Below are 20883 nucleotides of genomic sequence, written 5' to 3'. Positions count from 1 at the left end.
TTGTTATAAATGTGTATGGGTAGGGTTTTGTGGCCTGCTTTGTGCAGGAGGTCAGACTAGATGATCATATTGGTCCCTTCTGACCTATGAGTCTATGAGTCTATCCATATCCCACAGCCTGTCAGGCAACTGGGAGTCTTCTTTAGTTAGGAACTTCATGATTAACTGCACTGCCATCCATGATGTCTTCATGACAGTTATCAGACCATAGGAGAGCAGTGCGAGATCCATCCCTTCTCACAGGGATGCCAGAGTGCACAGCAAAGAAGGGCTGTTGAAAAATGCCAGGAAAGAAAGCCGGAAGCCCATGGAATGCTGGAACAGAATGCAATGCATCACAGGACATTGAACCTGGTCCCAAGATGCGCTGCGATCCGCTTCGCCTTCCCACAACAGCTAGTGACAGAAGATATCGAGCTGGACTGTGGGATAAGTACCCACAGTGCATTGCTCATACTGTCGATGATAGTGCCCCAACTGTGGATGTGCTCTGCTGACAGAGAAAGTGAGTCTGAACATGATGTTCCGATTTTCATGATGCCAATTTTTTGAGTGTTGACATGACTTTTGTCAACAAAATGTGGTAGTGTAGACAAGGCCTAAATCTTTCAAACATTTACTGAAGGCGGTTGTGTCTTCTGCTGTGAGTAATGTCACTGAGGTTTGAGCCTGTGTTTGCAGAATTGGAGGCTTAAATTGCACTCCCAGACAGATCAAGTGATAACCAGGCAATGGCTGTACGGTCTTTTTTATTTAGTGACTTTCTAATAGTTGTACTGTTTCAACTCATGTTCATCTACAAAACAGGTATAATATGAGTGGTACGGAAGAAAGATTCTAAATGGTTACCTAGCTTTTTTTACTCTTCCTGTCCTGGAGGACCTACCTGAAATGTCAAGTGGGTACTTCAGGTATCATGATAATCTAACTTTAGCATCTTCACTGAAACCAGCTGCTATTTGTTGTGGTCATTTTTATGATCTAAATATTTACCCACTAGTTTATTTCATGTTGGGCACCAAAGGGCCGATATATAGCAATAATGTTCTATTACTATCTGACCAGATTTGGATTTGAAACAATCACCTAGTTTAGGGGTAAAAAAAGGCCTTAAAAAAAAAAATGTCCCGCAAGCCCAGTGGGAGAAGCTCTTCCACCCTGGACCAGGTGGAGCAGCTCCCTCCCTCCATCCCCTTTGGAAGTGGCAAAATACCAGGTTTGGTTGGGACCTGCTGTGGGCATGACTCTAGCCGCTCCATTCTCAAAGGGCTGGGAAGGAATTTTTCCTTCACCACCAGATGGGCCAAGATGGAGTGGGTTTTTTTTTTTTCACTTTTCCCACAGCAAACTTACTTATGCTGAGTAGAGAAGGAAGTTAGGCTATGATGTCGCAACTCATTACTTAAATGTGGGCAGATGTCCAATGCAGGTACTCCATAGGGAAGGGATACAATGACCAGATAAGTGGCTTAGTAAAGGACTTAAAGGAGCAGTTTGTTAAAGGAGTGGAACGGGGGCGGCTGGGGTTTGGGGCTTCTTTGACTGGGCATGGTAGGGAGCCAACCCCCTTCCTTTATATCACCCATTATAACCCTAAAACCAGGGGTGGGGGAGTAAGGTCCCAGCAGTGGGCTGGCTGGGAACTAGGATGGAAAAAGGGGGTGCTGGCAGAAGCCCCTAGGTAGCTACTGAAATGATCATGGAGTTATCTGCACTGTACTCTTGTATGTGCCGGGTAGTCCCAGACATCTTATAATAAAGTTGTGTGACAGACCCAAACCAGTGGGGTACAGGAATCTGGTGGAGGGCAAATATACTGGTCACTGGATGAGTAGTTTTCTGTTCCTTAAGTGACCAGAGCAGGGGCTACACTAGAGTAATCAGGAACCTGCTAGAACCAATTAAGGCAGACAGGCTGATTAGATCACCTGCAGCCAATCAAGGCAAGCTAATCAGGGCACCTGGGTTTAAAAAGGAGCTCACTCCACTTAGGTGGGGGTGGGGGAAGCTAGAGGAGCTGGGACAAGAGGAACAGATGAGAGTGAAGGGTTACGCTGGAGACGAAAGAGTACAAGCATTATAGCACCAGGAGAAGCCTGTGGTGACGATAAAGAAGGTGTTTGGAGGAGCCATAGGGAAGTAGCCAGGAGTTGTACTGTCATGCCAGTGGACAGGAGGCACTCATAACAGCTGCAACCACAGGGCAGGGCGGGCCTGGGTTTCCCCCAAACCTCCCAACTCCTGATCAGAGACAGGAGGAGTTGATCCAGACCGTGGGGAAGATCACTGAGGTGAGCAAATCTGCCAATAAGCACAGGACCCACCAAGGTAGAGGAGGAACTTTGTCACAACTGCAACCTGATTAAAACATATCCAGTGTCTCCTGTCCTCCTTTCAGTATAGCTGGACAATTGGGTATTGTCTTTATTTGGTGTCTTTATTATTTTTTTGTTTGTTTTCCATTTATGCCTTCAGGAAGCACCTCTCCCCTATCCCTCTACAGCACAATTTCTGATCTACACTGTACACAATTTGTATTGCAGACCACACTGCCCATGCAGGTCTGGTTGCATCAACAGGGCCTACTTGGCTCTTACTGTGGTGCGGGCTAGGCTTTTCATCCACTGTGATATCTCAGCAACAGTTTTTGTGGTCCCAGCTTTCATCACACATAGGTCATGGGAATATTGAATAGCCTTTACCCTGTAAGTTCATCGTGCCAGTATCTAACCTATTGTTTGGCCCTCATTTTTCTTGTTTCATTCATTAAAACCATTTTCTCTGAATAACATGTAAGTGTGAGTGTGCTCTATCCTAGGCCCATCAACCTAGTCATTAAAAAAAGAAGGAAAAAAATGGTGGCCTGATAAGAGATGTTGGAATAGCTTCTAAGGCAGTTTTTGGCTGGCCGAAGGGGAAAGTCACACACATTTTGACTAGGCAGCTAATCTAGAGAGCAATTAACATATATTTAACAGTAAAATACATTAATCCTATAAAGTTAAGAAAACTGAGATGGTTGTTTATTTATAGTAAAAATTGCCATCTTTCTATGGCACTGTGGTGGCTTGTTCTTTCCAATATTATGCTGATCATGTATGAACTTATGAAATATTGATGAGCATTATGATAAATTAAGCATTACACTCTTGGAGGCCAGTGTTTGAGAAAGCACTTCAGTAGCATGGCTGTGGAATAAAAACAGTTGTATGGTATTCACATCTGTAGTTCATTAATTTGGATGAAGATTCAATTTCATGAAACCTATTTACTGAGATGTATAGAGTTCTTTCATGTACAATAGCTTTATACTGTGTGAGTGTGGAATGCTTTCCCTGACCACAGTTCCCCTCAGAAATAACCAGAATTGTGGCACTGAATGTGCTTGTTTTTATCTGCGTCAGGGGGAATGACTGTGCATGATGCTCTGGTCTAAAAGAAAGTAAAAACAAACAAAAAAGAACAGATTGGCACTTTAAAATAGATTCTCCTTTCCTTCTATCTCATTTCTTTCAGACACTTCATTCTTAATATTACTACTGCAAGCAGAATGTATTAGTCATTCTAAAACAAGGCTTGCCTATGCTTGCACCCTAGGGTGAATGTTTTGTTGTGTTGTTGCTCAATTATTTGTTAGGGCCTGTTTACATGTAAAAACCTTAAGGGATGATTCTTTTATTATGCTGTCTTTTTTTGTTTATTTTTTTGTCAGTATGATGGGACTGTTAATCAGAGATCGATTTGTTTTTGGAATTTCGATCAACATTACTGTTCAGATTTACTAGCAAAACTCTGTCATTAATCATACATTTGTTTTTTACTTTAGTTAAGTGAGTTGTTTTTTCTCCATTTCTGAGGTTGTTAAAGGGTCAAGTACAAACATCAGTAAAATTCTTGGCAGTTTCAAATGAATTACAAGTAAAACTTAATACCCTAGGACAGGGTTCGCTGCTTCAGGTCAATGGAGGCTGCGGCGCGGGACAAGGGATGTGCTGGCCGCGGCTTCTTGCAGCCTCCGTTGGCCTGGAATGGCGAACTGTGGCCAGTGGGAGCCGCGATTGGCCAAACCTGCAGATGCAGTGGGTAAACAAACCGGCCCAGCCCGGAACAGCAAGGAGGAAGAGACAGTGGACAGGAGAACAAGAACAGGAACACAGATGGGAACCAGGATCTCAGGGACATGTGCCAGGAACAGGAACACTACAGGAATCAGACCTCAGGAACTTTGGTGACAGGTCATGATGCAGTTTATCAGTGGTAAATGGTAGACACCAACAAACACTTTCTCATCAGGGACAAACAAGGCCACCTACAAACAACAGAAAAAATCACTCTCCTGCTGCCCTCTGGCCCTGCTGTATTACATGCTATTCCTGGTATCCCTCAGAGCCTACCTCAGTGGCATCCCCTCTTTATTTTCATTTCGTAACCTCACATGGTCTCTTAGCTGAAAGCTTGCCTCTGCCTACAAATGATATCAAAATAAGCGGTTTGTTGCATTTAGTCTGTTTGTAAGACTTTCTAAATACACATTCAGACGTACACCCTTGGATTCGCTGTAGCATATCTGTATTTGTGGAAAATATCTTTACTGTTATTAGTCTAATGGGATAATCGTAGAACCATTTTTTTTTACTTTCCATATTGATTTTCATTCCACCGTGCACTTCCTGTATTATTTAGATCAGATTGTTCTTACTTTAAAAAACTAAAGTTGTTTTGGATAAATTCAACATTCAAAATTACTTCTAGAAAATTCAGTTAGTAGATTAGGGACCCATGGAGTGTTGTAAAATCTGCCTTGTTTATTCATTAGTTACCGTAGGTTACATATTTCATTGTTGGCAGTTCTGGCTTGTTTGTTATACGCGGAGATTGCTTCATAAATGTCAATAAAATCAAAACACCCCCCCCCCCACTACAACTGGAAGGAACAACTCAGTATTTTCCTCTTTTGTTTTGGCACGGAAGAAATCTTACAAAGCAGCATGCAATAAAATATCAGCCAAGAGTTGCATACCGTGGGCTATAATTACATATTTTTGCTTGCTGATCAGTAGGATTTTTGTATGTACACTATTGCACTTAACGGTTTCACTACAACACCAAAATTACTACAGTGTTTTCTGAAAGAAAATGGTACAATTTAATTTTGTGTTTACTACCAGAAAATATTAAACTAAATAATACATAAAATAATGTTGCACAGAGTAACAATTCTCCAGTTTTTCCCCCTGTCCTTTAATAGTATTAAGGAGAAACATGAGGTGGTTTGAGAGAACTACCAGACCTACTGAACTGGTAAGTAAAGCCATCTGACTGAGATGACATACCTCACACTCTCAAACTACTGGATTGCAATTTTAAACTCTGATTAGTGTTTTTTCCATCTTAGGAACCACATGTAATAAAAGCAGAGTCATAGCTAGCACAGGTCTGTAATACCTTTATTAAGTATAGTCTTGACTTTCTTTTAAGTTAACAAAATGTGTCTAAGTCTTTATATATATAAAGTATTTACATTTCCCTTGTAGGGTGCATCTTCTGATGAAAGCTGGGATACTGAACATTGCTTTGCCAAATTCTCCAAATAAATTTCCTTCTGCTTCTGAATTTTCATTTTTTCATCTAAATGGAGCAAGAATTGCTTTTGTCATTTAATATTCTTAACTCAATTTTCTTTTCTTTCCTTTTTTGGTCAAGAGTGATCATGATGCATAAAAACAATACTTAGGCCTCATGATTAAAAGATTTCCTTGACGTTGCTGCCACTTCCTTGCTGCTCCCCCTGCCACACACACACACACAGTGAAAAGCCTGCCACTTTTTCTTATTTGTCAAGGATGATATTGAGATCAACTTGCATTTCCCTTTATGAATAGATAACCATTAGAAATTCCCAGGTTAATGTCATACTCTTCTAGTTTCCCCTTAAAGGAAACATCACTGCCAGAGGCAATATGTCAAGAACTTAGTGCAGGAAATGAGGCATGAGAATTCCTTGGTCCCCTTTTATTCTTTACCTCTGACTTAATTTATTGCATCATAGGGGCCTGGTGATATTTCTGTAGTGCTCTGAGATTCTGTGATGAAAGTGAAGGTATTATTAGTGATTTCTCTAAACAATAAATTCCTTTTCCTTTCTCTTTTTTGTTTATTTTGTGATATGAATGCATATCAATACAAAAGACTGTTTACTGTGAAATTGTATTTAGTTTTCTGAGAGTCATCTTTTGGCTACAAGAGTATTGGTGAACAGTGATTCTGTGTAAACCTTGGTCTTTTAAATCATTCTCTGTAATTCATTTGTCTTGGTGTCGTGGCCCACAGGTCTTGAACCTAGGCCTGCAAGGTTCATGAGAGCAGCCACGCTGTAACCCTCCACCTGGTTTACCTGGGATGCATAAATCCAAGTCCCAGTGGGAGTCTCCACCCCTGACGTCTAATTAGCAGAGTCCCAGATTGGCCCTCCTTAAGCCAGCAGTGTGAACAGAGCTGTCTAAACAGGGCTCCACCCTGTTCTGGACTGCATCTGATTTATGGTCCCGACTTTCAGTTTGGCTCCTGCCTCTGACCTCTGCTATCCTGACCTGGCTTCACTCTTGACTCCTGCCTCATGACTCTGGCTCCAACTCCTAGCTCTGGCTGCCCACAGCCCAGCCTTGACACTTGGCTGGGTTGCACAAATACTTATGTCATACTAATTTGTGATGATTTCTCAGTGTGGGGACAAAATTACTGAGACTTTTACTCGTAATTGGATCACATGTTTCTGTAAAAACATCTTGTATGTAAGAACAATGTTTAGCCATAATTTTATGGTAAACTCTTCTTAACTTTCTCCAAATGTTTATTACCTTACGTAGATTGAAATATGTGCAATCAGGTTCATCTTCTTGCTAGTCAGTTCTTATCTGATGAATAGCATCAGTGTGTCTAGCTCAACAGCACACTGAACTCAAGAGTTCTTTTTTCAATTACAAACTGAGAAGCAGCCTCAACCGAGTTATTCTTCTTTCAGTGGTTCATAGGAAAAACAAGTGAAAACAGTCCAAGAAATAAGCAAACCAACCACTGCTCTAAAATACTTCTCGATATCCCTGTAGTCTGTTAAGCCTTAGTGCAAGCAAGAACATCTCTCATTTTATAATCCTATTGCTCTCAGCATCAGGTGTTCTAACAGTCCCTTCAGATGTCTTGTGTGCCATGGTGGCTAACTAAGCTAACCCATTTCTCCAACATACAGCCTAAATAAGAAAGCCAATGAGAGACAGAGCTGGCCAAGTGATGCATGTGCTCAAGACTTTCCACACTTGATGATTATTACAACTCTCATCTAGGCAGGAAGCTGCTCACCCTGAAAAAATCCAGTTGGTACAAAGCACAAAAAAACCATCTGCTTAATAACATATGTCACCATGAATACATCATCCCACTGCTTTCTGCAGTGGCTCCCCACTGAATTCAGAGTCCAGCTCAAGTTTCTGTCCTATCAATAGCTCTTCTTGGGGTGGATCCTAGCTACATAAGAAATTGCATCTCTTTGCATGACCACGACCTATCATGACAGCTGTATTCCCTTAGAACAATGAAATAATTGACCAATAGGGGGAGGCTTGTGTGTACAGGGGACAGAATTTTCCCAGGGTTGGGGGCATCCTGGAAGAAGCTTTCAGAACTAAATACATAAATCATTTCTGCAACTCTACCTTCTCCCGCTGTTTCCTTCACTCTCCTCCCCCCAACAGATCCACTCTCACAAACATAAAACCAACATTCAACATACAAACAGTCATGCTACTTCTTCTACAGGCAGAGACAGACAAGGGAGAGGTTATTCTTTTAAAAATACTGTGACACACTCAAATACTATGATACCTGGAACCAGAAGTCGGAGAGATTCCTCCTCACCATATCTGCAGCCCGCTCTCCTTAACTCTTCTATTTTTTTTTCAGGAGGTGGAGTTGTTCAGTTAAATGCAACTATCCTCCCATATCACTTCACTTGACTTCAAATTGTCCAGTTGGGCTTCCTCTCTTCTCCCAGGATTTCATAGCATATCTCTTTAGCCTGCTTCCTCATCCTCTGTCTTTGGAGAGATAGGTAATGTGACTAATCTGTTTCCCCGCTACCCAAACTCTAGGATATCTTCAGAGGAGGGGGTAACCACATTGTCCTGTCTCAGCTTCAGAAGGCTCTAATGGATCCTGTTTCTGCAATGGTGTCTTCCATTCTTCAGTTGCCTGACACAACCCCATATTGCATCCCTATAATTAAAATCCCCATTCTTTAGTGACTTGCTGTGTAGAGACATTATATTTATTCATCATCTATACTAAAGATTTAGGGCCCCAAACCTGCGAAGACTTGTATGTGAGTAGCTGTCATTTACTTCATGCAATCAACTATGTCTCTGTGAAGATAGTGAATCTCTTTTCCTTTGATTTCAGTGAGAAAAGAGTTGATTTTTGACACTGTATTTAGGTGTCAATATGCATTTCCAATTATCCTGGAATGAAATTGTCACAGCCTGTCAGACTGCAGGGAAAACACACCAGTTGTTGGGGCTCCATTTTGCAGAATCACTGTACAATTATTTCTCAATCTATTCTTTGTGAATCCTTGAACTGTGACTGACAACCATTAGCCAATCACAGTGAATAAATTTGTATAATCACTGTGATTACTGCTTAGTAACTGTACTATGAACATGCAAATCTCTACTCTGGCTACTGTAATCCATTTTCCATGATTGGCCCATGCACTCAAAATTTTCAAAATGCTTTGCTAGTAACAGAGATGGTCACTACAATCTCTCACTCATTCACCTGAAGTAGTAAAACTACAAAGACTACAGGTAAGAGCAGAGAAAAATACCAAAAAGTAAAAGAAAATGGTGCTATCTAACAGTGAGTAGGGAAAGTATTTAAAACAATACAAAACACTCACCCCACCTTTTGTTTCCCTGCTGACACTCTCTTCACTCCTTGCAGGTGAGCAATACTCCTGTCAAACTAACTGCAGTATATTTGTGTTCACACTGGTGGTGTGGTCAGAAGGTCTGGCTGGCAGTGGGGGACAGAGATGTGTATGCTTCTATACATTTGAAAGATGGTCATATTCTGCATTTGTGTAGCATCAGAACCTAGGAGAGAAGGCCTGTCTGCCTTCCCCCTCTCCTCAGTTCATTCTTTTAACGCTGCCCGTTTGGATGTTTTCAATTTTTTTCATCTTTTGTTTAGAATTTAAATATTTAATTTAACATTTCTGTAGATGAACTTGATGGTGGTTCTTGTCAACTTGGAAATATATGATAGGTTAACGAGCTGAAAAAACCATTGAATTCATTCATCCTGCCATATGATTAACGTCTCAGTAAACAGGAAGTGTCCTCTATTACTTATTTAAATATTAAGGATGTGACAGCAAATGAGGTTTTGGGTGAATGTTGTATTTTTGCCAATAGATAGTTAGGGTCTGGAATTTGTACATGAAGATAAATAAGCATGCTCCTTCTGAGAGTGCTCCTTTGAAGCTCATTCCAAAGAAAAGACACTATTGAAACAGAATGTACTACTGGTATATAAATTGAATGGAGATGGAGGGATACGTGTGGTGGAATGAAGAATGCAGTATTTCCACCATAATGTGCTAATCCCAGACACCATCTACCCGAACAACAATTTAATTTAAAACAAAACTGCATTTACTGCCACAAATTTTTAAATGCATGCTGAAACTTAACTGACAGTTTTCCTCCTTAAACTAGATAGGACAGATATTCTATCCATCACAGTTCATCAAACTCCCTGCCTTTCTACAGGAACATTAGGTACTTATTTATGATTCATTCCAAAGTTAAATTTTGGCGTGGTGGGGCAAGAGGGAGTCCTTTTGTCTTTAATTGCAGGTTACATGCTGTGAGGTATCCTTTGTCATAGAATCATAGAATATCAGGGTTGGAAGGGACCTCAGGAGGTGATCTAGTCCAACCCCCTCCTCAAAGCAGAATCAATCCCCAACTAAATCATCCCAGCCAGGGCTTTGTGAATCCTGACCTTAAAAACCTGACCTTAAAAACCACCTCCCTAGGCAAATCATTCCAGTGTTTCACCACCCTCTTAGTAAAAAAGTTTTTCCTAATATCCAGCCTAAACCTCCCCCACTGCAACTTGAGATCATCACTCCTGGTTCTGTCATCTGGTACCATTGAAAACAGTCTAGATCCATCCTCTTTGGATGGTACTCTTTCAGGTAGTTGAAAGCAACTATCAAATCCCCCCTCATTCTTCTTTTCTGCAGACTAAATAATCCCAGTTCCCTCAGCCTCTCCTCATAAATCATGTGCCCCCTAATCATTTTTGTTGCTCTCCGCTGGACTCTTTCCAGTTTTTCTACATCCTTTTTGTAGTGTGGGGCCCAAAATTGGACACAGTACTCCAGATGAGGACTCACCAATGCTGAATAGAGGGGAATGATCACATCCTTCAGTGTGCTAGCAATGCTCCTACTTATATAGCCCAAAATGCCGTTAGCCTTCTTGGCAACAAGGGCACACTGTTGAATTATATCCAACTTCTCGTCCACTGTAACCCCTAGGTCCTTTTCTGCAGAACTGCTGTTTAGCCACTTGATCCCTAGTCTGTATCAGTGCATCAGACTAGGGACCAAGACCTGTTAGTTTTACAGAACAGGAATCTCCTTACAATGCTGAGAATTCTGACTGGAATCAGTCTTCAGAAAAACACAAAAAGCATTGCAAAAGTGAAACAAAGTTGTGACTTTTGGTCCTTACGTCTTGTTTTTCTTGTTGTGATGGATGCAATATTTTTAAGGTCTTGACTGCCCGATATTCTCATTTGTAAGAGAAAATGAAATGTCAGATGTCTGGACAGTTAAAGGAAGAATGTGATTCCTGCACACGTCTTTAATGTCAGGTTCTTGGAAGGGGAAGAATATTGAAAGATTCAACTGGAGTGTTTCCTAGTTGTTTTTTACTGCCAAAAGTGTGACATTCATACCAGTTTACAAGACCCATGTTTCACTGAGCCCTTATGTTGTTTGAATGGGTTGATGAAAGTGTGAATTTAGTTGACATTATAACTCTGTCTACATATTTGGATGTACAGCGTTGGGACCAAAAAACATGGCACCCCTAACGGGCAGATGAAACAAATGCTTTTTGTGTGGAACACTGCTTTTCTTTCAAATAAGTTAGCATACTGATCTCTGGCATTGCAGGACAGCTTTTCCATTTTTGCATGTATTATAAATTTCCCCATATCCTTGATATGGCAAAACATTTTCTTAATATAACAAAAACTCACCAGTCAAAATATGAAAGGAGAGGGATCTATTTTCCTTAGTATCAGAGGGTAGCCATCTTAGTCTGTATCCACAAAAACAACAAGGAATCTGGTGCCACCTTAAAGAGATTTATTTGGGCATAAGCTTTCGTGGGTAAAAAACCCACTTCTTCAGATGCATGGAGGGAAAATTACAGATACAGGCATAAATATATATTGGCATGTGAAGAGAAGGGAGTTACCTTACAAGTGGAGAACTAGTCTTGACAAGGCTAATTCAGTCAGGGTGGATGTGGTCCGCTGTCAATAATTGATGAGGAGGTGTCAATACCAAGAGAGGGAAAATTGCTTTTGTAGTGAGCCAGCCATTCCCAGTCCCTGTTCAAGCCCAAATTGATGGTGTTAAGTTTGGAAATGAATTGTAGTTCTGCAGTTTCTCTTTGAAGTCTGTTTTTGAAGGGTTTTTTTGGTTGAAGAATGGCCACTTTTAAATCTATTATTGAATGTCCAGGTAGATTGAAGTTTTCTCCTACTGGCTTTTGTATGTTGCTGTTACTGGTCTCTGATTTGTGTCCATTTATCCTTTTACATAGAGACTGTCCAGACTGGCCAATGTACATGGCAGAGGGACATTGCTGGCACATGATCATGTGATGGCATGAGTAAATGAGTCTCTGATGGTGTGGCTGGTGTGTTTGGGTCCTACGATGGTGTCTGTAATTTTCACTCCATGCATCTGAAGAAGCTTATGCCCAAATAAATGTGTTAGTCTTTAAGGTGCCACCAGACTCCTCATTATTTTCCTTAGTGTGCACATAGTAATGTTAATTACCAACATGTAATAAGGGTAGAATAACCCTCTTAGGCTATGGCTACTATAATATGAATTACTACAAACAAGCCAACTGATTACAATATCATATGTGTTCATTTTTATATATACACAGTTAATAATGTGGGAGACTGGTATCCCAGAATGATTTATCCTTCTATCTATATTTTTTTTCGAGATAGCATTATCTATCAAGTGATCATCTCCTGTCCTTTCAGGTCAACAAAGCTACAGCTGATGTTCATACATAAAAGCTGCTTACTGGTCCAACATAACCAAATGATGGTAATGTAAATCAGCAAGAAAACACAGGTCAAAGTACACTCAGGACATTACTGGTGAATTTATTAACTAAGGCTCTGTACACACTACAGCTTACATTAGTATAAATTATGTCACTGAGAGTGTGAATAAGTTACACCAACCTAAGCACCAGTGTGGACAGCACGATGTCAGCTGGAGAGCTTCTCCCACCAACATAGCTACTGCCGCTTGTGGGGGCTGGAGTAATTAAGTTGATGGGAGAGCTCTCTCCCTTTGGCTTAGCGTATCTGCAGTACAGCGCTCCAATTAAGCTTTTTGTGTGACCTTGGGCAAGTCACATTTTGAAACACAGGCACTTAAAATCCACAGTGAGGCACCTAAATAGTGGCCTGAGTTTCAGAGGTGCTAACCAGTCACAGCTCTTGTTGGCTTGACTCCACTGATCCAGCACCTCTAAAGGATAAGAGCATGGATTTAGGTACACCCACACTGGAAAATCCTTCTGTCTCCCATTCCCCTAAGTACCTTGCTGAATTGGGGTAACTGTGCCTCAGTTTCTCAGGCTGTAAAATGAAGATACTACTTCACAAAATAGCTAATAATGATAATTGGAGATATACCTATCTCCTAGAACTGGAAGGGACCTTGAAAGGTCATTGAGTCCAGCTCCCTGCCTTCACTAGCAGGACCAAGTACTGATTTTGCCCCAGATCCCTAAGTGGCCCCCTCAAGGTTTGAACTCACAAGCCTGGTTTTAGCAGGCCAATGCTCAAACCACTGAGCTATCCCTCCCCCCTTTAAGTAGTTTGTGTCTATACGTCTTGAGATCCCTGGATGGAAAGTACTAAGTTAGTACAAAATGTTTAGTAGTAATTATGTTGGAGGACCTTAAAATGGATGCATTGATTACAAATCTTCAGTTCATTAATGTGCTTAATGGTGTTTTTATTATAGACTACCTCCTTAAGTCACGTCTTGACTGGCATCTTTATTCTGACACTGCTTATCTTTTAGGGATTCCACAATCACTCATGGCAGCAGCTAGTGGCTCCTATCTCCATCAAGCTCTCCCAGTTTTACCCCAAACTTATTTTTCCCTTCCCCTCATAAATCTCCCTATGTTTGCCTTCCTGGCTGTTGCGTTAGAGGATAATGTTGTTGTAGTATTTTTATTAGTGAACATATGTTTAATATATTGGGCCCTTCTGTTGAAATCAGTGGAAGTTGTGCCATTGACTGATTTGCAAACAGGGTTGGGCTCGTTCTGATCTATTGTATAATGTTCCAAGCAGCTTAGACTAAAAAGAGAAATAAAATTAATGGTATAATTAATATAATATCACAATGTTTTCTTGTTTCTAAATACTATAGGGACTTTATATTAACTGTAATTTACAAACATAAAATCCATATTAACCATACCATTTCATTTTAAACAATTTTTTGTCCAATTTAATTAACTTGGCTCCTGGATAAGTTATGCTTTTAACAAGATACATCTTGAGGTACAGTGGACTCCACTGAAGGTGGCCAGAGATATGGAATGTTCAGACAATCTAGTAGCTTGCCCAGGCAAAAGTCAGCTTCTTGAAACAAATCCACTTCTTGCACTTATTCTTCCACTATATAGAAAGTTATTGTTTCTGGGCCTTTCCCCCTATCTGGTTATATCCCATTTCTCTGCCTGATGTCTCCCTTTGCTGTCTGGGTTCCCTAAATTGCTAACTTCCCCTGCTTGGTGTGCTCTGATGAGTCTTGTCTTCTTCCTTCATTAATTATTGCTCCTGCTTCTAACTTGACTCAGTTAAATCCCTTACAGCATTGGTACAGCATCTTTGGTGCCCAGTTGTCACTATCATTATCCCAGTAAGTTCCTGGCACAGCAAAGTGACAGTGGCATTGTGGTAACATCTCATATGAAGGTTCTTTTAATATAAGATTATAGGTAAAATTCTCATTTCAGTTACCATCTGTGTAACACCATGGAGTTCAGTGGAGTTGTGTGAAGGAGGAGAATTGGATCCTATATGTTACAATCTAGCCTGTTTCGGACAGTCTCAGTTTTAATTGTGGTTTTGGTCCTTTCGTTTTCTCATCTTTTCTCATCTTCTGAATCATTCTGGGCTGGTCAATGGGAATTAAAATGATCAATGTTAGGAAATAATTTTTGTATAGTAGTCAGCTTCTGTTGTTCACTCTGATGCTGATGAACTTCCCAGACGTGCTTTGCCAGTTTGTCTAACTGGGATCATTTCTTTTTCAGTTTCCATATGGCCCTTTTCCCCTAAGGAGTTCTGTAGTGAACACTAGTTCTGATTGCACTACGAGTGTGTTATAAACTTGCCAAAACAACTCCCTCCTGCCCTTCCTTCTGACTACATCTGATATAATCATTAAAGCATCCATTTATATTAATTTATATTCAGTCTCAGTGTTCATGTGGGAAAACAGTATTGCGTGACAGACACAACACCTACAAGTAACTTTTCTAATTACATCTTGTAAACTTCCTGATGAAGACAAATGTTAATCTGGGAAAGAAACTGAAAAGCAAGAGTTGGAGGAAAATAATGTGTAGCTTTTTAAAATATGTTGTATGTCATCACTGGTTATGTTATTTATACAGTGAGTTCCAGCTCATCCAGACTTCAATATACAAGGTCAGAAAAGAAGTCTGAGTCCTTCCCCTGAGTTTTGTGTTGTTTTACTGTTGTGTTTGATTACCTTACCATTTTTTATTACCATCTGCATTGCAAGGCTAGATCTGCTGAGGTTTTTGTTATTTTTGCTTTTTTTTTAAACAGCATCCCATGACACCTTTAATTCTGCATTTTCTGTGGTTTTGCTTCATTTGCAGCTTTAAGAGATTTTCTGTAAATACATTTATCCTACATTGTACATCAGTAAATTGTCTAGTGTTTGCTGTATAACTTTAACTACTTAATTCCAAAGAGCAGATAAAGTTTTAGCATACAGCTACTGTAAAAATAATTCATGAGTGAAATGTTAAATTTATATTGTTCTTTACATCAGGCCACTGATGACAGCATTTTATAGGTATTTTTTAAACTTCATTGTTTTAATACACTTTCAAAAGCCTGAAAACAAAATTCCATTACAAAATGATTTTGCCTTTGTGTCTTCTCTTAAGCAGCGATTTTCAATCAATAATAAAATAAACAGTTTACTTCCATGTTGTGCACTCCATCACATTGATCTGTTAGCACTGAGAAGAGGTTTTTCTTAGTTAACTACTTCTCCAGGAACGTTAAGAAAAAAAAAACTGTCTCTTGAGGGTTCTAAATTATAGAGGTTGTGATGGGATTGCTAATATTTTTAAATGGAAAAATAGAGGGGCGATACTTTTTTAAAAAAATATTGGTTTTTATTGTGCTTTATATGTTCAAAGTTTTGTACAGACATTAACTATTTAAAGTATAGAGTCAAATCTGAATTCATGACATGAAAATTAGTTCATGGCTATAGAGGAAGGTGACGTGTTTAGGTCATTTCAACAGTCATGCTGATAACCAAAACATTGCCTTGTCTACAAACTACTTATTCCATCTCAGAGATGGGACAGTCCTATGATGTCTACCTAGAAATTCAGATTGGTTGGACTGAAACATTTAGTAATTTTTTAACAACTTTGGCAAATCATTTCTGTTGAAACAAGCAAACAAAAAACGAAGTGTAAGTAGATGTCTTTATGCCAGAATCCAGGTCCAACATGCAGCTTACATTTCTGAGAGAGGTCCCACGCTTTTGACTCTTGTATGCTTTCTTGTCACATACAGCTGACAATTTGATCTGTAGGACTTTCTTCATCTGTATGATAATTTGGGGATTATGGGTCTGGATTATAATACCTAGTTCTTACTTAGCACTTTTCATCCATAGATTGCCAAGTGCTTTACAAAGGCAGTTGGTATCGTTATGTGCATTGTTTCCTTAATTCTGTAGTAGGAAGCCAACTGGAGGTGCCTAAGGAAGGTTCTGTGCCGAAGCTCACCAGTGAAGCAGAGAAAGAGACAGAATAGCTTTCAGAATAACACTGTTCTCCTTATTCTAATGAAGCTTTCGTTCAATATTAGAAGAAAGTGACTCTGTGATAATTAATCTTTGCCACATGATACAAATTAGATTAGATTTAATCTAATTATCTGGATTTTTACAATTAGTTGTATACAAGGATTCTAGGAGAGAAATAGTGGTAAATGGTTAATATTTTCCAAACGAATGAAACAAATCTGTTCCAGAATTGCAGTTCAGTTATAGCTCAAACTGATCATACAGCTGAAATGTCTTAAACCAATAGGTTGAAGAGTCTTCATCTTTTTATAAAAAAAAGTAATATGGCAGTATGCCAATATTATCATGTACATTTCTTCCTCCATCTCTATACAATAACAGTATATCTTTGGCCATCATTTTTCCCTTCTGACTTTTCACCATTATCTGTAATTTTGATTAAGTTATGCTAACAATGCTTACTTCACTCTAGCTTGCATTGCCAGTCAGCACACTCCTAGAGAAAATGAAATATCTCATATATATCTTCTATGCATGCCCTGTACATGATTTTTGAATTAAAATAGCTAAGACGTGTTTTAACAGCAACTGAAGTATCACATTCAAATTTGCCAAGTCACTCCTGTCTTTGCCAGATATTTTGTATTATGCAGTCAGTGTGTTCTCATTTTGGTAGTAGATTTCATTGCATATATTTTTTGCAATGAGAATTATCACACTTTATTTTTAATCTTACAGAATAATTTTTTGCTAAAGATAGACCTACATCTAATTGTAAAATGATGTTTTGCATTATTCACATTTTCCACTCAGCATGATGATTTTAATGCAGAAGTAGTAATTGCTTAGCTGGGGCAAATGTCAAACAGGATTTAGGCTATGATGTTACAGCTCATTTTGTAAATGTGGGGCGGATGTCCAGTGCAGGTACCCTGTAGAGAAGGGATACAGTCACCAGATACAATGGACTGGTAAAGGATTTAAAGAAATACTCTTTAAAGGAGCATAAACGGGGGTTTCAAGGCTCCTATGATTAGTACGGGAGGGAGCCAACACCCCCTCCTGTAGAGACCCCCAATGATCTTCATTCAAGTAGGGGGGCTGGTGAGGTCCTAGCAGCGGTTTGGCTGGGGACCTCGATGGGTAAGGGGGAGGACTGATAGAAGCCCCCCTCAGATATATATTGAAAGGATTATAGAATTACCTGCAGTTTTATCTGCCGGTTATGCCCAGACATTTAAGAATAAAGTTGCAACCTAATTAAACTAAATCCAGTGTCCCCTGTCCTTTTTCCAACATAGCTGGACAATGGAGCAGTAATTACCCAGTATTATGATAAGTAGCACACAACTTGCTTATGGCTGGAGGCCTTTATGACACACATTTTATAGATACTGTTTTGAATGAGACAAGTACAGAATATTTCAGTAGAAATGTTGCAAAACAGAATTCTTGAATTCTCTCTCACTGATTAGTATAAAACTCTTCAGAATGACGTGTTGGAAATTTAATGGCATATGTTCAGGATGGATTAAAAGAAATCATTTATACAATTTTATCAGGGCTGTGTGAATACTGGCACAGGCATAAAGCACATCAAAGAGAGCAATCGAATTTCTAAATGCAATAAGGGCTCAGTCTTGCATGGATATTAAGTGCCTTCAACTTGATTTAACTTCATTGATGATGTGGGCATTCAGCACCTTATGGAGATGTTCAACACCATGAGTACCAAGTCCATACTCTATACAACCCTTCTGAATACACAGTGTATCCTAGCAGGGAAGTGCTGGGGAAGAAATCTTCCAATCAGGGTTTCAAGAGTTCCCGAAGCTCTTGTATCTGGCTTCAAGGGGTTAAACGATGTACAGTCAGTGGCTCTGCACCGTGACACATCCATCCAATCTAGCCCTGCCATGCCACCGTATGCCACCATGCAGGAAGCTCCGAGAACTGCACAGAGAATAGAATGTCTATATCTCCCGTGCAAGTTATTGAAATCCTGTTCGTCTCTTGCTCTTCACCATTGCATAGAACAGTGCCCCCAAACCTGCTATCCCTGAGACCCTTAAACTTTTAACTGGTTACATCTGAACGCAACAACTGCATAGTACATATATAATACGTTTTTACTTTGTATGGATAAATATGCATACTCCTACAGCCTTTATATTTTGGCTTATTCTGCTTTTATTTATTTATTTTTGTGTTAACATCACATCTGAACCTATATAGGAAACATTTCCCCAGCAATGGTGGCTCTGCAGTTTTCTTTTGATGGGACTTTGACACTGCTGCTGACTTAATGGCACATGGCAACTACTTCTTTATTTCAGTTAATGTTTCTCTTATTTTATACTGTCCTTTCCTGTACTCTGTTTGCTAATTACAGTGTGATTTCTTTGATTGCTTGTTGAGATGGCAAAAATGCTTTGCCTGTATTTTTACTACTCTGCTACTGCTGAGATTCTTATTGCTGACTCTTGAGGGCAATGAGATCCATGAACTGTACTAGTTTTCTTGCATACTTAGCTCCTATTGCAATCTTCTATAATTATGATTTAATTAACTTTTGAGTATTGCACAAATGTAAAAAAGTGCCAAAACAAGATAGCTTATGTAATTTTTAAATTGATGAACATTACTTCTTGGCATTTTATGTTATAGAGGTACTGAGTAGTCCAGTGAGATTGAATGGTCTATATAATATAAGAGAAATCAGATGTGAGCAGTAGAGGGGAGTTTGATGAGCTATGGTTAATCGACTTTTGTTTTTGTAACTTGTAGCCTCGAGCCTTGGCTAGATGTTCCTTCTACTCTTTTATAAATAGCAGTAATAACATTTTGAAATATGCTTTGCTTTTTCTACTGCATTTTCTTTCCCACTCAACAGCTAGCTGACTGAATATTAAGTGTTGTTGGCCAAGCATGTTTTATTATGCAGAAATATTATTGTACACCTGTACACATGTGTAATAAATATACATACCCTCATGGGTATGTATTCATACACACACTGTACATGTTAAATCTGCAGTAAATATCTGTCTGTATCCACATACCCATATGAACATATATCATACTAGTTAACATTTAATCAATTTGTTTTGTTTTTTTAGTGGATGGTTGTATACACAGAGCTGCTGGGCCCTGCCTAGTTGCTGAATGTCGCAACTTGTGTGGCTGTGAGACTGGACAAGCTAAAATTACATGTGGATATGACCTGCCTGCCAAATGTAAGTCAACTTCTTCACACACTTTTTTTTTAAAATAGACAAACTTTTCACGTTTTCCCCCCACCCATGAAGTCTAATTCAACTATTCATTTAGAAAATTAGCAGTGATTTCATCAAGCATGTTTTGTGACAATCTCTTCCTCTCCCACCCTTGCAACAATGTAAACTTTTAAAAATAATTATTTCAGCTGTACTACATAATGGAAATAAATGTGTTCTACAAACACAATGCATGTTTTATCTTACATATTTTACAAGGTATAGTGTACTGTTACTTATATGGTAGGTAGTCTGAGGATCTGAAATAACTTAGACTAGGAACAAAGTGTACATTATCATATTTAAGTTCCATGGAGACAGTTTTTGGAAATGATGCAGATTTCATATTTGTCACGCAGATTTCTTGATTGTGAATACATTGAGAGCTGAGGAGATCAAAGTGATGTATTGTGTTTTCAGCTGCTGTGTAGAGGCTGATTGGCAATTACTGTGAAGGCATCTGTCACATTTTAGCTTTCAGTGGAATGCAATTTTCAGTGCTGGAATGTTTTTGCACTTTGAATGTGGGATTGTTAAAATTCCCATTCTGTTTAAAAAGGTAGAAGGTTATTTGATTGACCTTGTTACGAAGAGGTTTAGCCAAACTTGGAAAAATAAACATGAGGGTATTAATGGTGTGTTATGATAAGATTCAATATTATTTAAAATCTTATAAAATGTATAAATGCAGAAAGTATTATCGATTTGGGATCTTACAGAGATGTGTATTATTAAGAGAGGTGCTTATATGTGAATTTCAAGAAGCACCATGAGGATCTTCTCGTGACACCTCAGGTTCTCAGTTATGCACACAGTCCAGTACGAGGAGCATGCTTTGATTTTGCTATAGGCTGTTTTCCTGTAAAATCTAATTCACATTTCAGGTATTAAGACCTGACGTAGTGTTTCCATGGTCCTGCTGGAGTATGTTAGACAAAAATGAAAATTTTGTTCCTCGTTGTTTTGTGATCGTCTCTGCTAAAATGGAATTACCTAATTAAAACAAAAAACAAAACAAAAACACAACAACACTACACACATGCCAACTTAATAATTATTTAAGTGACAGAGATAACTATAAAATAGAAACCTTTGTTAAGGTTTACAGCCAGATTTTGCCATCTGTAATTCATGAATCATGAAAGATGTGAATTCCACTGCATGGAAAGTGCT

General features: G+C 39.2%; 1 protein-coding gene across 3 annotated transcripts in view; it reads left to right on the top strand.

Moving 5' to 3' along the window:
- MACROD2 (mono-ADP ribosylhydrolase 2) overlaps positions 1 to 20883 on the top strand; it is a 1390378-nt gene that overhangs the window by 448727 nt on the left and 920768 nt on the right. For all 3 annotated transcript variants that reach the window (XM_075064471.1, XM_075064469.1, XM_075064470.1), the window contains one exon: positions 19555 to 19671. In XM_075064471.1, coding sequence (XP_074920572.1) covers positions 19555 to 19671 — 117 coding nt within the window. The remainder of the gene's footprint in view (positions 1 to 19554; positions 19672 to 20883) is intronic.

Source organism: Chelonoidis abingdonii, chromosome 3 (assembly GCF_003597395.2).
Source record: "Chelonoidis abingdonii isolate Lonesome George chromosome 3, CheloAbing_2.0, whole genome shotgun sequence".
In the NCBI taxonomy this organism is placed as follows: Eukaryota; Metazoa; Chordata; order Testudines; family Testudinidae; genus Chelonoidis; species Chelonoidis abingdonii.
Note: the sequence above shows the minus strand (reverse complement) of the source record. Positions and strands in the feature narration are given on the sequence as shown.